The sequence below is a fragment of the Aotus nancymaae genome, unplaced genomic scaffold (genome assembly GCF_030222135.1).
Source record: "Aotus nancymaae isolate 86718 unplaced genomic scaffold, 86718_ANA_hifiasm-v0.15.2.pri h1tg000006l, whole genome shotgun sequence".
NCBI lineage: Eukaryota > Metazoa > Chordata > Mammalia > Primates > Aotidae > Aotus > Aotus nancymaae.
The window spans coordinates 76359429-76380418 of record NW_026988417.1 but is presented as its reverse complement, the minus strand read 5'-3'; the positions used below and the strand labels follow the sequence as shown (position 1 = coordinate 76380418).

The following is a 20990-nucleotide window of genomic DNA, read 5'->3' as shown; positions in this document are numbered from 1 at the left end:
GTGCTGGGATTACAGGTGTGAGCCATTGCATTCAGCTGGTTATGTTCTTTAACCCATTTCCTATTGCTTTTCTAGGGTGAAAACTTGCACTCAGTCCTACAGCTAGTCATAGTACTGTTAGCTATAATGCATTCTATATTTTTTAGCTTTTTATTGAGTATAACATACACATAGAAAAGTACACGAATGAATTTCACAAAGCAAACACATGTAACCATAGCATGGTATAGTTTTAATTATGATTTATATAGATCACACAAGAAAAATCAGCACAAACAGCCTGGGCAACATGATGAAATACTGTCTCCACTAAAATTGCAAAACTTAACCAGGCATGGTGGCATGCATCTGTAGTCCCAGCTACTAGGAAAGCTGAGACAGGAGGATCACTTGAGCCCAGGAGACAGAGGCTACAGTGAGGTGAGGTCACGGCACTGCACTCCAGTCTGGATGACAGAGCAAGACCCTGTCTCCAAAAAAAAGAAAAGAAAAATCAGTATAACTATCTTACAGACTATCTACTGTGCACATCTTTGAAGTTGTATAAGAATTACAGTGGAGCATATGGTTAAAGTGAGAAATAACTGTAGGAAATAACAGAAAAAAGGAGCTTAGTGTGGTCTTAAACTGCTATGCCAGGAAAAGGTACAGCTCCTATACTGCCATATGTGTAATGGATATACAAAAATATTTGTTAGATGACTGAGGAATTCTTAGTGGATATTCATAAAAAGGACTTTATTGAAGGATCTTGTGGACCAGCAAAGGATTTAAAGGAAGAGTGAAAAGTGATTAAGTATCTTTTTCAACCACATTAATGACTAGACCAACTTAGTAGAGGCTAAGACCTGAAGAAACCATCTAAGTGATGAGAAACCAGTGCCTGAGCCTTTTAGCTCTTACATGGTTGGGGGCGGGGTGGTGCACGCGGGGCGGGGACGGCATTAGGAGAGACATGTGAAATACCTCTCATTCAGAAAATAACTGCATACTTCATTAAACAACACAAGAATAGGCCTGAAAAGTTCATGATTTAACCAAGGCCACAGATCTAGTTCATGGTAGAGCACAAACTAGAAAAATAAGGATTTCTTGAGCTCTAATCCATCATCATACTATGCAGTTTCTTCCTCTTCCTGCTCTAATACAGGGGTTGCTAAAATAGAGCCTCATGACGTGTTTTTATATGGCCTTGGATCTAAGACTGTTCACTATATTTTTAAGGGTTGTAAAACAAAGAGGAAAAATATGCAATAGAGACTGGATGTGGCTGTCAAAGCCTGAAATATTTTCTATACAGTCCTTCACAAAAAGTTTGTTAACCCTGTGCTAAATACATTGTGAATCAAACTTTTCCACTGAAATACACTGATTTGTTTACCTCAGAATTCTGGAGGAAATACCGGCCTACTGAAACTCAGTGTACATATATATATTTTTTTCTTTTTTTTCAGACAAGGCCTTGCTCTGTCGGCCAGGCTGGAGTGCAGTGGTGTGATCTCAGTTCAGTGCAACCTCCCAACTCCCAGGTTCCAGCGATTCTCCCACCTCAGCCTCATGAGTTAGCTGGGACTACAGGCATGCACTACCACGCCTGGCTAATTTTTTTTTTTTTTTTTTTTTTTTGTATTTAGAGATAGGGTTTCACCATGCTGGCCAGGCTAGTCTTGAACCCCTGACCTCAAGTGATCCACCCACCTCAGCCTCCCAAAGTGCTGGGATTACAAGCGTGAGTCACTGTGCCCAACTTCTGAAACTTAAAGTCAGTTTTTTAAAACTTATGCAGGCGGGTCATAGTGGCTCATGCCTATAATTCCAGCACTTTGGGAGGCCAAGGTGTGGGTGGGTGGATTGCTTGAGCTCAGGGAGTTGGAGACCAGCCTGGGTAACATGGCAAAACTCCCTCTACAAAAAATACAAAAAGCTAGCTGGGCATGGTGACATGCCTGTAGTCCCAATTAGTAGGGAAAGTGAGGTGAAAGGATTGTTTGAGGGCAGAGGTCAAGGCTTCAGTGAGCCTAGATCACACCACTGCACTCCAGCCCAGATGAAAGAGCGTGAGACCCTGTCTCAAAAACAATTAGGCAGTTTGACATGAATTCTGCATATCAGTTTCTACATAAAATGCCACCCACTTCAACTTCTCCCCAGAAACTTCACATAAACCTAGTACTTCCACAGATGATGTACACTGTTATCCTATTGTTTCTTTTTTTTTTTTTAACCTGGTGTAGCTATATCCTATTGTTAATCTTACCCTAATATATTGCTTTATTCTCTGATCTGAGGAGCTCAGAAGTAGACTATTCTAGGAAAATATAGGAATAAATTCTTGTATTTAGAGAATTTCTTGTATTTTCACATTGGAACCGTAAGTAGACAAAATATTGTAAATATAAATAGACAACACAGTCTGCTCTGTTGCCCAGGCTGGAGTGCAGTAGTGCCATCTCATGTCACTACAAACTCTGCCTCCCAGGCTCAAGTGATCCTCCCACCTCCCTCTCCCTAGAAACTGGGATTACAGGCACACACCACCAACCCCCAGCTAATTTTTGTATTTTTTTGTAGATGAGGTTTTGCTACGTTGCCCAGGATAGTCTCGAACTTCTGGGCTCAAGCCATCCACCTGCCTCAGCCTCCCAAAGTGATGAGATTACAAGTGTGAGCCACCATGCCCTGCCAAAAATTATTTATAAAGGATTTTGCATAACATATTTCACCATCATAGAAAATATTGTTGATCTTAATGAATGGTAAAAAGAAGAAAATATTATTTGCAGTCTCTGTTATTGGAAAGGAAAGAAAGCTGGAAGTAGAATCTTTTTTATTTATTTATTTTATTTTTAGAGATAGGGTTTCACCATGTTGGTCAGGATGGTCTGGAACTCCTGACCTTGTGATCCACCTGTCTTGGCCCCCCAAAATGCTGGGATTATAGGCATGAGCCTCTGCGCCTGGCCTGGAAATAGAATCTTTTAGAATTATCTTTTGATTCTTCCTACATCTTGGATATTCCAACTCCTGAGCAAAGACTGCTATTCTAAAGCAAAACCTATTTCCTTCCCCTACCCCAAAAAGTCCAGCCACCTCCCAAAATACATAGCTTTTGTAACTAGCAGTGAATAAATTGCCCTTTTGTTATTGTGCTTTATTACTGGTTATACATTCTTTCGTATGTATCAATGTTGTAAAAAATATAAATGGGTAAAATGATTGAATTGTGAACTGGCTATGTGAACTTACATTTTAATACCTGTATTTCATGGATAGTTTATTGTTTTAGGTTCAAAAAAAGTGATTCTCCAAATTTGTCTTTTAAGTTATTCCTTTTTCCTTTTCGTTGCTCTATGGACTATGTTTCTACCACTTCAAGTCAATTTGAGAACTTTCTCTACTATTTATTTTAGGACTTCATCCGACAGCCAAATAGATATATGAACTTTGAGTAGTTTGGGTTAGGAATAACTAAAATTTAAAATACTAATAACATTCTTTATATTTTTAGTATATTCTGAAATACCTTTAATTTTGGCTTTTACAGCTTTTATAATTCTTCAGGTGAAGTAAACGAGCAAGCACTGAAGAAAATATTATCAAATGTCAAAAAGGTATTCTCTATCTTCCTTTTTTGGTGTTATCTGAATTATTTTTGGTTCTTAAAAACACACAGCACTTTGATACAATTTTTAAGTGGTGTTTGACATCATGGTATCCTGTAAAGTAGGTAAGAAAAGGTTTGTTCTTCCCAGAAATTCAAAGCAGTTGCTCTGAAAATAAAACTAGTAATTAAAAATATTAATTTTGTTCTCTTGACTATTATAATTAACATTGATCTCTTTCTCTTATATTTCCACCATACCCATTCCTGCTATCATTTATTCTATGACCTAATCAGTTTGTTATTTTACTTAGCTGCAGTTTTTGGTTTTTTTGTTTGTTTGTTTGTTTGAGATGGAGTCACACTCTTATCACTCAAGCTGGAGTGCAGTGGCATGATCTCACCTCTACCTCCCAGGTTCAAGCAATTCTCCTGCCTCGGCCTCCCAAGTAGCTGGGATTACAGTCGCCTGCCACCATGCCTGGCTCATTTTTGTGTTTTTAGTAGAGATGGGGTTTCACCATGTTGTCCAGGCTGATCTCGAACTCCTGACCTCAGGTAATGTACCTGCTTCGGCCTCCCAAAGTGCTGGGATTACAGGTATGAGCCACCATGCCCAGCCTCGGTTATTACTTTTGATAGATACTGCAGGGATGTTTCCTATATAGCCCTGAATTTGAATCCTCTGCAACATACTTCATGTTTGGTTAAAAGCTGTTGAATAATCAAAATGGATTTTTTCCCCAAACACAAAATTTTTTCAAGGCACTACTTTTTCTCTGAAAATACTCTGATTTGAAAATAAAAATAGAGGCCAGGCACAGTGGCTCAGGCCTGTAATCCAGCACTTTCGGAGGCTGAGGCAGGCAGATCACCTGAGGTTGGGAGTTTGAGACCTGCCTGACCAACATGGAGAGAAACCCCATCTCTACTAAAAATACAAAATTAGCCAGGTGTGGTGGCGCATGCCTGTAATCTCAGCTACTTGGGAGGCTGAGGCAGGAGAATCGCTTGAACTTTGGAGGTGGAGGTTGCAGTGAGCTGAGATCGTGCCATTGCACTCCAGCCTGGGCGACAAGAGCGAAATTCTGTCTCAAAAAAAAGAAAAATAGATTCATTGAAAGATGTTTCTTTCAAAAAACATGTTTAGCTGAAAATACTTGGTTTTCTTTTTCCCAATTATTATTTGAGTATTTAAAAATATACCTGTAAAAATGCCTTGTTTTTAAAAACCAACTTTAATGTCCTCAATTTAAATGTGCAAATATAAAATTTAGTTGCTGAAACTCATAGATCTCTAAGCAGAGCAGTTGCTTTTCTCTTTGTCTTAAGTAAAGGAGAATTATTTTCTGACTTAAAGTTTTAGTAATATTAACACATTTGCTTAATATGTTGTAGTTTACAAAACCCTTTCATGTGATCTTAATCTTGAAACCAATTTTGTCGTGTAGGTGACATCATTCCCATATAAATTTTAGGTAAAAGCTGTAGGGTTCAGCTTACCTTACTTAACAAACCAAATATCCATACAGGCAATCAATTTGTTTTCAGGGAGTGATTGCCTTTTAAGTAAGTCATTGGCATTGATATTTCTTTCATTTAAATTTTGACTAAAGATTAAGATTGCAAGATAGCAAATGCTGTAAAAGAAACTAAAGGAAGTCAAGAATTTAATTCTTCCTTTTAATCTATATTGATCAAAATTATAGCCTTTTAAATGAATGGAAAGTAATTTAAGTCAGTTTGTATATTTTACAAAAGTAAAGCATATGATAAAGTGTATTCTTTGTTTATATATGCCCCAAATCTAAATATTAAGCCATTTTAAGGTTGTTTGTTTAATTATAATAGTAAGACATATAATTGTAACTATTAAGATGTATATCCTTTTTTTTTCTATATTTCAGAATGTAGTAGGTTGGTACAAATTCCGTCGTCATTCAGATCAGATCATGACTTTTAGAGAGAGGCTGCTTCACAAAAACTTGCAGGAGCATTTTTCAAACCAAGACCTTGTTTTTCTGCTATTAACACCAAGTATAATAACAGAAAGCTGCTCTACTCATCGACTGGAACATGCCTTATATAAACCTCAAAAAGGGTAAATATTGGCCAGTCACTGGCTGTTAAACTATTAGAAAAATATACTTACTATTTCATACTTTTTGCCGCTTACAAAGTGTTTTCATATATTGTCACATCAGATTGTCCCGATAACCCTCAGAAGTAGATCTTACCATCTGTTAATTATAGGTGGGAAAATAAAGGTCAGATAAGGAAATTAGAAGCCCAGTGTGGAATGATGACTTGTATTCTGGCACTGAAGGGGATTTGCTCTTATTTACTATTTAATGTGGAAAAAAATTGTTTTATAATGATAAAGGATATAATTTAGAATTTAAGCCTAGATACTTGAGCAGCTTTTCTATAACTGAGCAAAGAAACAAAGTAGTTCTTGATGGGACACTAAAATGAGTCTAACCAGGGACCCCCCACAGGTTGTGTATATAGGAAACTACATTTTCATGGAATGTGAGAATTAAGTTAAAAGAGTACCAACTAAGGATAATTTTATTGTTCATGGAAGATAGGGTAAATCTCAACATTAATACTGCCTTATTTATACATGTACTAATCAAAGGAGCCATTAAACTGTTTTTCTACACAATTATACTAAGCACATTTCACAGCTTTACATGCCATCTGGGCCCAGTGTGGTGACTCACGCCTGTAATCCCAGCACTTTGGGAGGCCAAGGTAAGAGGATCACTGGGCAACATAAGGAGACCTCATTGCTACAAAAAACTTAAAAATTAGCCGAGTGTGGTGATGGGCACCTGTAGTCCCAGCTTCCTGGGAGGCTGAGGCAAGAGGAATACTTGAGCCCAGGAAGCTGAAGCTGCATTGAGCTGTGATCACACCACTGCACTGCAGCCTGGGCAACAGAGTGAGACCCTGTCTCAAAAAACAAACAAAAACCAGTTGTCTCAAATCAGTACATTATATTTTGGATAAATAGTAAAGAATGGGTTGGGGAGGTGTGTTTTTTTAATTTTGCAAGGGACAAGTAGTCTATTCTAGCAGTTAGACACTAATCTTTCTCTGCATTCTAAATTTATACTCAAGTTTTATTTTGTCAGACTTTTTCACAGGGTACCTTTAGTGGTTGCCAATCTGGGCATGTCTGAACAACTAGGTTATAAAACTGTATCAGGTTCCTGTATGTCCACTGGTTTTAGCCGAGCAGTACAAACACACAGGTAAGATTCAACTGCTTTCTCACAAAACTTATATTCATCTTTGAAATTAATTTTCTTATTTCTCAAACAGCAGAATAAAAATGGAAGGGAAAACTAATCCATTACTCAAGTAAACTAGGGTGTTTTTACCTTCCCCTTATTCCTGTTAGTACTTGTCTATTTACAAGATACAAAAAAGGTTGTGGTTAGTCCAGGCCTGGTGGCTCACACCTGCCATTCCAGTGGCTGAGGCAGGAGGATCACTTGAGCTTAGGAGTTGGAGACCAGCCTGGGCAACAGAGCAAAACCCCATCTCTACAAAGAAATTAAGAAGAAAAAAAAAGTAGTGGGAGGAACTTGTTGCATGTCCTGTAAAGTTTAACATATCTATTCTAGATTAGAATAAGTATATAGCCTAAAAATTATAATTTTCTAAGGCAGTGGTTCAGATTAAAGATGTGAAATCAGATATTTGTAAAAATCTGACTTTAGCCAAGACTCAGTCACACTATAGGCTGCTTAGATATAACTTTTTTTGTGGCCATTAAGGAAGTAATGTCAAAAACAGCAACATTGGTCCTACAGGATACCTACTAGAGTGTAAACTTTATGAGAATAAGGACCTTGTTACTGGATGGAAAGTCTTGATTGTTGTCAAAAACAAAAAAAAGGAAAAAAAAAAGAATAAGGACTTAAGGTTTTACTTACTTTTGTGTCCCCACAGTGCTAGCAGTATAAAAGCTGAATACCATATTTCATTGATTCTGAGATGCACATTTTTCATATTTATCTCTGAAATTGGGATGTCTTACAAATCATGCCTTCTTAGAATTACTTTTCTCCTTCATGGATCATAAAATAGTGATGCTTCTTTCAATTAACGGTAACTTAAATTCGTAAAATATTTTAAAAATTGACTCTGGTCCCCATTGCCAATAGAGACTTTTTTTCTTTCTTCAGTTTTTTTTTTTTTTTTTAAGATAGGGTTTCACCATGTTGGCCAGGCTGGTCTTGAACTCCTGACCTCAGGTGATCCACCCACCTTGGCCTCCCAAAGTGCTAGGATTACAGACATGAGCCACCACACCCGGCCTCTTCCTTCAATTTTTATCTATTTTTATGCAATCTTCCTCCATCCTCACCTTTTTGGGATACCTGGCAATAGTACTTAGGAGGCTAAAAAGTTTACTAATGTGAAGATCAATGAAGTAGGTTTTGTGGTTGGTTTTTCTGTATACACAGAGATTGACAAAATTATGGTTCCTGCAAAACCACTAAAAAGAATCTTCCATTGCTCCTTGACTATGAATAAGTTTTTCACCTTATCATTAAAATGAGTTTTGTGTATTTGCCTGAGGAAGTGGTAATTTTTTACAGCTCTAAATTTTTTGAAGAAGATGGATCCTTGAAGGAGGTACATAAGATAAATGAAATGTATGCTTCATTACAAGGGGAATTAAAGGTAAGTTAACATATCAAACACTTCAACCACTTCTAGATAGATTTCTTATCAAATTAATGACTGACATATTTTAGGGATAACCGGACATCTTTATTAGATTAATACAGTTATGAGTTACTTAATGAGGGGTATACCTTCTGAGAAATGTGTTATTAGGCAGTTTCATCATTGTGCAAATATATACTTCCATAAACCTATATAGTATATGTATTTTTACTTATAGTTTCACATGTCCCCAAGTCATTACTGAATATCAATCATTTACCCTATTTGATCTGTAATGCCAGTATTAAGTGCTGTATATCAGCTTTCTATATGTGCTCCATTATAATCTTGTGACCCCATCATAGATGCTGTCACTTGTTGAACAAGATGTTATTTCTTAGCTTCATTGACTGAGATATATTTCTTCAGCTGTAGTAACAAAGATTGCAATCTCTTGCTTACAACAACCATCGTTTAGTCTTGCTAACATTATATCTTGGCTGTAGCTCTACTCCTTTTCTGAATGTCATCTTCATCTAAGATCCAGGCTAAAGGAGCAGCCCTTATTTGGGATATGTTCTCATGGCATAAGGCAAAGAGTAAGAAAGCTAGTGAAAATTCATAACAGCTCTTAAAACTTTGCTTACAACAGCCATGTCACTTCCACTCACATTTCATTGGCCTGAACACATCACATGGTAATAGGCAGGGATATGTAATCCTTCTTACAGAATAGAGGGAAGTATACTTGGGAACAGTACAACAGTGTTAAGTTCTATTTCACGAGTCAGTTCAGGTCCTTTGAGAACTAGATGTCAAAATGGGGATTGTAGTGCAGGAGATTTATTGGGCCTGAGAAGGATAAAGAGGAAGCAAGAGGAGGCAGGAAGAGCCTTTAGAAAACACTGCAGGTCTGACCCTTGAGAAAGGAGAGGGGGATAAAAGGACACATGGTTAGGAAGAGTCTCAGACTGCAGTGCCATTTTAAGGAAGTTTCACTAGGCTGATGAGGAGTTCTTAAGCAAAGTTGCCCCAAAATTGTTCTGTAGGCACGGACTTGCACTAATACCTGCACTGTGCTCAGTCATTGGCTAGGAACAGCCCAGGGTGGCTTAAGAGCGAACACAGTGGTACATCCAAAGCTGGGGCTAAGTCAGCTGTGCTTCCCCCGTCTAAGGAGTATATTTCCATGGCCACCATACTTATCAGTAGAGCACACTAACAGAAAAGCAGTTGAAACATTTTGATTCATATTATACTATTTGTTCATATGAATGATACAGGAATTTTAGATGGTAGAAACATCCAGAATCTCACCAACTTCTTTATTTTTTTGAGACAGTGTCTTGCTCTATTACCCGCTGGAGTGCAGTGGCATAATCTCAGCTCATTGCAGCCTCCACTTCTCGAGCTCAAGTGATCCACTTCTCTCAGCCTCCAGAGTAGCTGAGACCACAGGTGTGCACCACCATCCCCAGCTGATTTTTTGTACTTTGTGTAGACAGGGTTTCACCATGTTCCCAGGCTGGTCTCCAACCCCTGAGCTCAAACAATCCACCCTCCTTGGCCTCCCAAAGTACTGGGATTACAGGCATGAGCCACCATGCCTAGCCTGGAATCTCACCATTTTAACATAACTATTTTCATTCTGCCGTGTGCTCCAGTTTTTCCTTAATGTATGTATACTTTGATATAGTTGGCAGTCATGGTGACCTAACTTTGTGTCATGATTTTTAAAAAACTTGATACATCAAAAATTGTTCCTGTTTCTATATATTCTTAATTTTTTTTTTTTTTTTTTGAGACAGAGTCTCACTTTGTTGCCCAGACTGGAGTGTAGTGGCACAATCTCAGCTCACTGAAACCTCTGCTTCCTGGGTTCAAACAATTCTCCTGCCTCAGCCTCCTGAGTAGCTGGGATTACAGGCACCCGCCACTATGCCAGGCTAATTTTTGTATTTTAGTAGGGACAGAAAAAAATCTTCGCTATGTTGGCCAGGTTGGTCTCAAACTCCTGACCTCAGGTGATCTGCCCACCTCTGCCTCCCAAAATGCTGGGATTACAGGTGTAAGCCACCATGCCCGTCCTCTTTATTTTTAATGGCAGTATATTTAATAGAGCAGTGTTATGGAAAAATACCAATTTGGGGCCAGGCGTGGTGGCTCACCCCTGTAATCCCAGCACTTTGGGAGGCTGTGGTGGGTGGATCATGAGGTTAAGAGATCTAGACCATCCTGGCCAACATAGTGAAACCCCGTCTCTACTAAAAATAAAAAAATTAGTTGGATGTGGTGGCGTGTGCCTGTGGTCTCATCTACTTGGGAGGCTGAGGCAGGAGAATTGCTTGAACCCAGGAGGTAGAGGTTATAGTGAGCCAGGATTGTGCCACTGCACTTCAGCCTGGCAACAGAGCGAGAGTCAGTCTCAAAAAACAAAAAAACCAACTTGGGCTAAAATAGGGAATGTAGAGGTATATCATAGGAACTGTAGACAGAAAGCAGCTGACCTTTAGTAAGGAATTGGAACCAGGAGCTAGAATGCCAATAGAATTTTCTGTGTCTGCACATTGCTATCCTTCCAGACCTTTTTGTTTCTTCATCCACTTGCAGGCCAGAGAACAGCCAACCTACAGTTCCTGCATTTAGATCTCTTTTAGAACATAGGATTTTCCAGTTGGCTATGTAATACCTTCAAATTGCCAGGCAAGAATCTAATTGTTTCTACTTGGGTCAGCTAGGGTGATAGGTGGGTACAGAGGTTACTGGCAAACTGTTATGTCAGGGCAAAAGTGTTCATAAAAAGTAGGCTTGGCAGACATCCTAAAAAGTATCCACTAAAACTGGCAAAACAACTATTACCCAGAATTGGAAATAAGTTGTTTTTTTTTTAATATTCTCCCCTTCCCCAGTTGTTTCATGTTATACTAAGAAACATCATCTTATATAGATTTTTGTTGTTATTAAGATACATTCCCAAATGAAATTATGGGGTCAAAGATTATTGGTATTCATACTTTTTTAAATTTATTTAAAATTTTTTGAGATAGAGTCTTGCTCTGTCTCCCAGGCTGGAGTGCAATGGCGCAATCTCAGCTCACTGCAACCTTCGCCTCCCGGGTACAAGTAATTCTCCTGCCTCAGCCTCCCGAGTAGCTGGGACTACAGGCACACACCTCCATACCCGGCTAATTTTTTTGTATTTTAACAGCGATGGGGTTTCGCCACATTGCCCAGGCTGGTCTCAAACTCCTGAGCTCCGGTGATCCACCCATCTCGACTTCCCAAAGTGCTAGGATTACAGGCATGAGCCACCACACTTGGGCCGGTATTCATACTTTTAAAACTGAAGACAGGCAGAACTGGTCTGCTTTTCAAAAGTAGTTTCTCTTACAGGAAAAAAATCTTCAGTAGTATCCTTTCATAATAGTAAGATACAGTCACTTTGTTTTTACTTACTGTTTATTAGTGTTAAATGTATGCATCTGTATTTTTTGTTTCAAAGTGAGTTAAATTTTTTCCTTTATTTTTGAGACGAGGTCTCACTGTATCACCCAGGCTAGAGTGCAGTGGCGCAATTTCGGCTCCCTGCAACCTCCGCCTGCTGGACTCAGGCAATTCACATGTCTAGCCTCCCGAGTATCTGGGACTACAGTCATGCATCACCACACCTGAATAATTTTTTATATTTTTAGTAGAGATGGGGTTTTACCATGTTGCCTAGGCTGGTCTTGAACTCCTGAGCTAAGGCAATCTGCCTACCTCAGCCTCCTAAAGTGCTAAGATTACAGGTGTGAGACATCATGCCTGGCCCATGAGTTAGTATTTCAGTTCATTTCTATGTATTTTCAATGAAATAACTGGCATGATAAAAACTGTATAAATGAGAAGTTACTACATCTGAAAAAGCATTTTATAACCTATAAGGCTTGTTTATAACCTACTAGTGCTTGTTACTGAGGTTCTCCAGAAAATAAATAAAATTTATATAAAAGCAAATAGTTTTTGGCATTATATACCACCAATGATTTTATATTATTTGTGAATCTAGATGGTATTAGTTCAGAGCTTGAAATCTTATTTATGCCCTTAAATTATTTTATTTTGCAGAGCATATGCAAAAAAGTGGAAGACAGTGAACAAGCAGTAGATAAACTAGTAAAGGATGTAAACAGATTAAAACAAGAAATTAAAAAAAGGAGAGGAGCACAGATTCAGGCAGCACGTAAGTAAAAAATTAACAAATCTCAGCCGGGCGCGGTGGCTCACGGCTGTAATCCCAGCACTTTGGGAAGCTAAAGTCGGTGGATCACCTAAGGTCAAGAGTTAAAGACTAGCCGGGCCAACCTGGTGAAACCCCATCTCTACTAAAAATACAAAAATTAGCCAGGCATGGTGGCCCAAGTCTGTAATTCCAGTTACTCAGGAAGCTGAGGCAGGAGAATCCCTTGAACCCGGGAGGCAGAGGTTGCAGTGAGCAGAGATCGTGCCACTGCACTCTAGCCTGGGTGACAGAGCCAGACTTATTCTCAAAAAAAAAAAAAAAAATTAATACATCTCTCCTTTCTGTGCTTTTTATTTATTATTAATTTTTTTTTTTTTTTGAGACAGAGTCTCGCTCTGTCACCCAGGTTGAAGTGCAGTGGTATGATCTCAGCTCACTGCAACCTCTGCCTCCTGGGTTCAAGCAATTCTCCTGCCTCAGCCTCCCAAAAAGCTGGGATTACAGGTGCCCACCACCATGTCCACCCATTTTTTGTATTTTTAATAGAGACAGGGTTTCACCATGTTAGCCAGGCTGGTATTGAACTCCTAACTTCAAGTGATCCACCTGCCTCAGCCTCCCAAAGTGCCGGGATTATAGGCATGAGCCACTGCACTCGGCCCTTTCTTTGCTTTTAAAGAACATAATACTATAGTAGCTATATTGCTGACATGAAATAACACAACTTCAATTTTATCTTAGAATACTGTGGTGTATAAATTAGAATTTAAAATTATGTATGTTATTCTCACTTTAGAGAATTTGATACAACTGTTAATAAATCTTTTTGACTTAATTTTACTTACAAATAGTTAATTATAAAAGCTTTGTAGAAGAAATGTTATATGTTGAACTATTATTCTATTTTGTTTAGGAGAGAAGAACATCCAAAAAGACCCTCAGGAGAACATTTTTCTTTGTCAAGCATTACGGACCTTTTTTCCAGATTCTGAATTTCTTCATTCATGTGTTATGTCTTTAAAAAATAGACATGTTTCTAAAAGTAATTGTAACAACCACCACCATCTCGATGTAGTAGACAATCTGACCTTAATGGTAGAACACACAGACATTCCTGAAGCTAGTCCAGCTAGTACACCACAAACGATTAAGCATAAAGCCTCAGACTTAGATGACAGATGGCAATTCAAGAGACTACGGCTGTTAGATACACAAGACAAGCCATCTAAAACAGATGCTGATGGTAGTAACCAAGAAAAAGCATCGAAAATGAGCAGCCCAGAAACAGATGAAGAGATTGAAAAGATGAAGGGTTTTGATGAATATTCACGGTCTCCTACATTTTGATCCTTTTAACCTTAAAAGGGGTTTCTTTAATTTGGCTGATGTGTAAAGCCAAACTTTTCTATTGTTTTTACATGTTGAGCTACTTGCAGTAATCCAGATTTCATTTGTTTTCACTATGTTCACCTGTTTGCAGTAATATACAGCTAAGTCTTAGTGCGTTTATTTTACAAAGTACTTTTTCAAACATCAGATGCTTTTATTTCCAAACCTTTTTTCACCTTTCACTAAGTTGTTGAGGGAAAGGCTTACACAGACACATTCTTTAGAATTGGAAAAGTAAGACCAGGCACAGTGGTTCACACCTGTAATCCCAACACTGAGAGAAGACAAGATAGGAAGATTGATTGAGGCCAGGAGTTAGAGACCAGCCTGGGCAACGTAGTGAACCCATCTCTATTAAAAAAGAAAAATATTGGAAAAGCAAGAATAGCCTTATTTTCACAATGTGGAAAGAAATTTATATGAAAATTTATCTAAGTCATTAAAATTCTTAAGTGATAATTTTTTATAAGTACATTATGGCTGGAATTGCCAGATAAAATGCTGGATGCCACACAATAAATTTGCAAAATGTGATCTAAAATTTAAATTTGTCCTACATTTGTACTTGCTAAATTTGGCAGCCTTAATTATTACACAACTATAACACAACACAAACAGTAATCTCTCCTCTAGTTTAGAGTCCTCTGCCTGAAATTTAGCAAATCCATAATTTTGAGTTCAGTATAAGCCTGGTAATCCAGTGTGTTTGGGATAGGCCAGGGAACTCAGAACTGATACATATATACATACATGTCTATCACATTCAGTGTCTATTAGGCCTAAATCATCTCTTTATGTAAAAGACACTACTGGTTTGAGGATAGACTTATCTAGGAATATTTTGTCCTCCTATGACAGCACCACTATCCGTCCCAATGTAACATTTCTACAAAGGGAAGATAGCTTAACCAGGCATACTTAGATTTGCTAGTTCAAATATCATTCTGAGCAGTTTTAACTCCATTCAGTTGAACAGTATATTTTTGTATGAGCTACTTGGGGACCAGATATAAATGACAATCACACAGAACCACTTTTATTCAACATGTAAAATGTGATGAGTGTTAACATTTTAAATGAATGATGTGCTTAATGGACACTGACTGGTATGAAGGGGCAGTGTCATTCCTTACCTCACTCCTGAAACACTTTTCTATCCAAAGGTTGGTTTGAGTCAGTATTGGCATCATACAACCATGTATTGTAAGGTAAGTTTATTGGTGGTAACGTGATAGAATTTATTCCCGATATCTGATATTACAAACTTTAGGGTCCTTGAGATATGCAGGATCCTTGTATGTAACTGGCATAAACCCTGTAAAGAGATAAGTAAAGTTCTTGATAAAACATAATGAGCAAACTTTCAGCTAACTCAATTCAGTTGTTGAGGTTCTCTTTCTTACCCAATATTTGAGCTCTCTTAATTGCTTTTGTGATTTCTTTCTGTTTCTTCCCACAAAGACCTGTAAAATAAAAAGTAATCTTATTCATAAAAAATGTCAGTATTTAAAGTTCACTTTTTTTTTTTTTTTTTGAGACGGAGTCTTGCTCTGTCACCCAGGCTGGAGTACAATGGCATGATCTTGGCTCACTGCAACCTCCACCACCCAGGCTCAAGCAATTCTCCTGCCTCAGCCTCCTTAGTAACTGGGATTATGGGCATGTGCCACCACGCCCAGCTAATTTTTTATATTTTTAGTAGAGACGGGGTTTCACCATGTTGGCCAGACTGGTCTTAAACTCCTTACCTCAGGTGATCCACCCACCTTGACCTCTCAGAGTGCTGGGATTACAGGTGTGAGCCACAGTGCCTGGCCTCACAACAATTTTTAAAGTCAAAGATTAGTAAATCATTTTCGTCAAGGGCCAGAATAATAATAATGCAGGTTTTGTGGGCCATAAAGTCTCTATCACCATCACTCAACTCTGCTGTTATAGAACAAAAACTAACCATATGGCACTATGTAAACAAAACTACAAAAACAAGTAGGGTTAGGTGCAGTGGCTCATGCCTGTAATCTCAGCGCTTTGGGAGGCCAAGGCGGGCAGATCACCTGAGGTCAGGAGTTCAACATCAGCCTGGCCAATATGGAAAAACCCTGTCTCTACTGAAAATAAAAAATTAACCAGGTATGGTGTCAGGCGCCTATAATCCCAGCTATTCAGGAGGCTGGGGCATGAGAATCACTTGAACCCAGGAGGCAGAGGTTGCACTGAGCTGAGATTGTGCCTCTGCACTCCAGCCTGGATGACAGAGTGAGACTGCATCTCAAACAAAAAAACAAGTGGCATTTGTATGCTTTTTTTTTTATGATGAACCCGATCAAGAAAAAAGGGGGTTGCTGCCAACTATTTATATTAAGTAATTTTTAAATATCTGTAATATTGTTGACCGACTAATAAGTTATTGGCAAAAAAAAAAAAGGGGGGGCGGGGGACAGGTTGGATTTGGCCTATGGGCCATAGTCTGCTCATACCAAGTTTAAGTATCAATCTAGGAATGAGTATAGGATATTCAAAAACATCAGAAAACAGTTTTTAAAGCCCAAGTTTTCTATATAGTTAAACTCTGCATAAGACAGCAAAATAATAATCCTTTTGGCCTAAGAGGCTTTTTCAGAATACCTAGCTCTAGTCCCTCTAGTATCTGATCTAATAGTAATTTACAGCACAATTTGAAAATTTGATAGTTCTCTTAAATGACAGAAGTAGACTGATATAATTCTTATCTGCATTTAAATTCCCATAATAAAAAACAAAATACCTGTAATGTGCCTTCCATAAATGCATCCAGTAAATGGAGAAACAAACTGGGACAAAAGCTGTTTTGGAGTTTTATTTGGAGGGGAAAAAAAAAAATTGTTATTTATTCCTAAATGTGTAAATTTCAAAAAACAGCCTTCAAGTTATATAAAGCTTTACTAAATTTCAGACACATTTTATAAAATATGAGAATATTGTTATCCATCCTGTTATCTTCTGAAGTAATATTTTCTATCCAGTGTGTCAAAAGTCTATATATAATTAAATAGCAGATTAATTAGCATATTCATTCAATGCTAAATCTGTTTTCTTGACTTCTGCAGATACCTTTCTAAAACACTGCTGAAACGAGCTACTAAAAAATTTCATCTGTCAGGACAGGTTATCACATTACCCTCTGATAATAATCATTAAGACAAATTATCAGAGGGTAGTGAGATTTTCAGGAGGTACAAGTATACCAGGCATTTGCTGTAATTTATGTTTTATTAATTTAAATACTTCTTTAGAACTTTCTAGGTGCTAGGCATTGTTCTTGGCACTTTGCATAATCTTCCTAGTATGTGTGTTTTTGTAATTTCTTGGTTTTCCCTCAAAGGCAGCTATCACCTTATACTACTGTCAATATATGGAATTGTTTTTTTTGAGACAGTTTCACTCTTGTCACCCGGGCTGGAGTGCAACGACATGATTTCGGCTCACTACAACCTCTGCCTCCCGGGTTCAAGCAATTCTCCTGCCTCAGCCTCCCAAGTAGCTGGGATTACAGGCATGCGCCACCATGCCCAGCTAATTTTTGTATTTTTAACAGAGACAGGGTTTCACCAAGTCGGCCAGGCTGGTCTCAAATTCCTGACCTCAGGTGATCCGCTCGCCTTGGCCTCCCAAAGTGCCAGGATTACAGGTGTGAGCCACCGCGCCCAGCCAATATATAGAATTCTAGTGCCATTCACTTCCCCCAAATTTGAACTTCTAATTTGCTGAGAGTTAGACAAGAGATAATATATGAAGCAGTGATATGGATGGTGAGGTAAAGAGATCAGCTTCACCAGATGAGCTTTTTCCAAAGTTCTGGCCCTCACCAATTGAGAATCACTACCACAGTGAGCTATTAAAATGTTTGGGGCGGTAAAAAAAAAAAAAAGAGTGGAAATAATAGTAAATGAGAGAGAGCCAAGGTGCTTTTACTTGAATAAAGCAGAAATAAACTTATACATAGAATTATAATCAGATTTGAAATTACAAAGTTACTAAAACAGTTACCTCTACAAAAGCCTACTATAAACTGACTTGATTCTCTTTAAGCAGATCTATCAGAAGCAAAATCCTAAAATAAATATAGTGAAGTAAAACCAGATCTCACCTGTACATTCTTATAATCTACACGCTTTCCACACAAGATACACTTCTTAAGTGGTTCTTTATAAGGGTTTTCCATTGGAATGGGCTAGGAAAAAAAATGGAAAGTCTGATAATAGGATGTGTTCATTCTGAATTTTAAAAGGTTACTATTCTACATTCAAATCCATTCAAAGGATTAGTTATACCTTTCTTACAGTGTACATATTTTGTACAAGCACTTTATTTTGTTTCAGTTTAGCCTATAAATTAACTCATGGGAAGATTCTGGAATAACGTACAATCTTTGTGGAATAAAAGGGTTTATGGCAGAAAAATAAATTATGTCTGCTAAGAAAGTGATTGCTTCAATGCTTTGCCCAGATTGTATATAATGAAAAAAATTTTAGATAACATGCCATTCTTAAATGAGTGCAATCCCTAATTTATCCATCCCCATGTCTCCATCAAGTATTTTATCATTATTTTTATACACAGATAATGGCCCATGACTTATAATAAAAGGCTCTTTATCATCCCAGACTACTATATAAGTTTGTATCTGCCTTTTTGGCTTTTCTATTATCACTATTGCCTGTAATGCTTCTGTCACAGTGCCTTCCTCCTACTGTCAGTATGGCTGTCTCCACGATGGAGGTTCTTAACCTAGAAATGGCTTTTGAAGCCCATGACTCCCTGTAATTGTATGCAAAATTTCAAATGAATGGGACTGTGTGCCTTTTTCTGTGGAGACGATCCATAAATTTGATTAGAGACAAAGTGGGATTTATGAACTAAAAAGAATAAAGTCCCTTTACTTTCTTAAAGTATGGTGGGTGGACAGATTACCAAGACACATGCTCAGAGAAACTAGACAAGTTCTTTTGTTTTTTTCCAATTCCTCAAAAATTTCTAATTTACATTCAGCTCACATGACTACATTCCTCCTCAGCTCTGTGCAAGTGCTTTGTGTAGTCTTAGTGTCAAATTACCTTTGTATATATAGTAAGAACCTGTGCTTTCAAGTCCATGCTAATACTTTAAACTCATAAAAATATACCAACAGGTTAGAATAAACTGTATTTAATGTCTTCGTGTAAAACTTTAATTTTGATCCCTAATTCCTTTTTTTTTTTGAGCCAGAGTCTCACTCTGACACCCAGGCTGGAGTGCAATGGCGTGATCTTGGCTCACTGCAACCGCCACCTCCCAGGTTCAAGCAATTCTCCTACCTCAGCCTCCCGAGTAGCTGGGATTACAGGCATGCACCACCACATCTGGCTAATTCTTTTGTATTTTTAGTAGAGATGGGGTTTCACCATATTGGCCAGGCTGGTCTCAAACTCCCGACCTTGTGATCCACCCGCCTCAGCCTCCCAAAGTGCTGGGATTACAGGCATGAGCCACCACACCAGCCTTGATCCCTAATTTCTTAAGGCAGCCCTCCAAAAGTGATGAATGAGACAAAGGTAGGAAAAAAATGTGAATTCAAAATGAGGATGAGAGCCAACCTACAGCTAAGCTTTGTACAGTCTCTTTTCAGTTATCTAAAATCCTACTCACCCAAACTACCTTTAAAAATTCCCACATCATTTGCTTACAGAGAGCTACGTAAAAAAATAAAACAGTGGTGATAAATTTGAGAATAATGGAAAAAAAATAATAAAAAATTCCCAAATCACATATTCTTAAATTTAAGATCTAGGAAGAAAAATAGGGTATCATAGCAGCTTTGCTTCTTGCAAAGTAGGGGAATCTAGGAATTCCCTCACTTCAAAACTCACTTAACATACCAATTCATCATAATTTGTGAATTCAGAGTAATTATTATCTAATTGTTTTCTCCTACAGCAGAACTCTATTCACGTAGCTAAAATAAAAGATGTTAGAGTCTAATATCAATTCTCATTTAAAAATTAAAATTTGGTCATATTTGCAAGTGCCTTACTAACAGAAAAAAAAATTCTTACCAGGTCCTCATTGCTGGATACCTGTTTATATTGTGAGCAACCTCTTCTCCACAGCACTGCGATTAAACAGAAACAGCAGTTAACCATTTCTTTTCCTTAGGTGAATAGCTAAAGATTTTTGTTTTTATGGAGACAGGATGAATTAAGGGACACAATATGAAATACTGGTTTTATATTCATTGTATTCAGAATGACTGGTTAAGTACCTTTAATTTATATTTGGGACAGAGTAAGACTTAACATGGGTGTGCATTCCAGGGCTTTGGGGGAAAAGCACATGTTTTCCCGCCCATACAACCACTCATCTGCTCTCTTTCTGACATTTATTCCCTTCATTCCATGGTTAGAGAAAATGCTTAATGCAAATTCTTACAGGAGAAGCAACAAAAAGGCACTGCCATACCAAAAAGAAAATGAGTAACAGACCCGTCCCAGAGATAACTTACAGAGAAGCACAGAGAAGATAAAATTGCAAAAATATAGATGTGAAGACCTCTGTCACAATTTCGTTCTGTTTGGGAACCTTAGACATCTGGAATTTGCTGCTGGGCGACTGTGGAAATGTCCCTTCCTCGCTAAGATTATCCAGAGATCTCTGCTTCTTTTTTAAGAACCACTCCAACTTCCTCATACGTTCAAATACTTTAAAGGAGTGGACTAGACGACAGTAACACTAGCCATGGGCAGTTACAGATTCCCATCCATCTTGGAGAAACTTAATCGCCTAGAAACCAGAGTCGTTTTTATAACAGTGACGATTCCACCAACCATTAGGACTAAGGTCATGCCTGCAACGCTACTATGGAGCATAGGATATGGAGACTTTACCCGTGTGAATCCCGGGATGTGTAAGGCTGACAGCAGTCGTTACCAGGTGTGTCAACTTCTTCCTCCCTAGACCACCGCAAACAGCAAGCATAGTGGCCATGACTCCTCGCTTCCTCCACTTCCTTTAGTTCCAAGTCGCTCCGAAAGGTCCCTTCCGCTGCTCTTCCCCTGTTGGCTCGAGTACCCCGTTCAA

General features: G+C 38.2%; 2 protein-coding genes across 5 annotated transcripts in view; one reads left to right on the top strand and one right to left on the bottom strand.

The window, feature by feature from the left end:
* ABRAXAS1 (abraxas 1, BRCA1 A complex subunit) overlaps window positions 1-15558 on the top strand; it is a 25618-nt gene extending 10060 nt beyond the window's left edge. For 2 of the 3 annotated variants that reach the window (XM_064368788.1, XM_064368791.1), the window contains exons 4-9: window positions 3545-3611; window positions 5509-5702; window positions 6742-6861; window positions 8218-8302; window positions 12395-12509; window positions 13423-15558. In XM_064368788.1, coding sequence (XP_064224858.1) covers window positions 3545-3611; window positions 5509-5702; window positions 6742-6861; window positions 8218-8302; window positions 12395-12509; window positions 13423-13856 — 1015 coding nt within the window. In that variant the 3' untranslated portion in view covers window positions 13857-15558. The remainder of the gene's footprint in view (window positions 1-3544; window positions 3612-5508; window positions 5703-6741; window positions 6862-8217; window positions 8303-12394; window positions 12510-13422) is intronic. The other variant, XM_064368789.1, reaches the window with a different exon arrangement.
* MRPS18C (mitochondrial ribosomal protein S18C) lies at window positions 14909-20990 on the bottom strand. 2 transcript variants are annotated; one of them, XM_064368795.1, is made up of 6 exons: window positions 20798-20986; window positions 19970-20025; window positions 18025-18108; window positions 16663-16720; window positions 15302-15361; window positions 15098-15213 (listed from the first exon to the last, which is right to left on the bottom strand). In XM_064368795.1, the coding sequence occupies exons 1-6, from the start codon at window positions 20895-20897 to the stop codon at window positions 15137-15139; spliced, it is 435 nt and encodes a 144-aa protein (XP_064224865.1). In that variant the 5' UTR covers window positions 20898-20986; the 3' UTR covers window positions 15098-15136. The 2 variants fall into 2 exon arrangements, with proteins under 2 accessions (XP_064224870.1, XP_064224865.1); XM_064368800.1 differs by lacking the exon at window positions 16663-16720 and having other exon boundaries at window positions 14909-15213; window positions 20798-20990.

Coding starts and splice junctions, on each gene's coding strand:
- MRPS18C (XM_064368795.1), bottom strand. CDS start 20,897: ATGGCCACTATGCTTGCTGTTTGCGGTGGTCTAGGGAGGAAGAAGTTG. Junction 18,109..19,969: donor TATCCAGCAATGAGGACCTG/GTAAGAATTTTT, acceptor TTTTTTTCCTAG/CCCATTCCAATGGAAAACCC. Junction 15,214..15,301: donor TAAGAGAGCTCAAATATTGG/GTAAGAAAGAGA, acceptor ATCTCTTTACAG/GGTTTATGCCAGTTACATAC.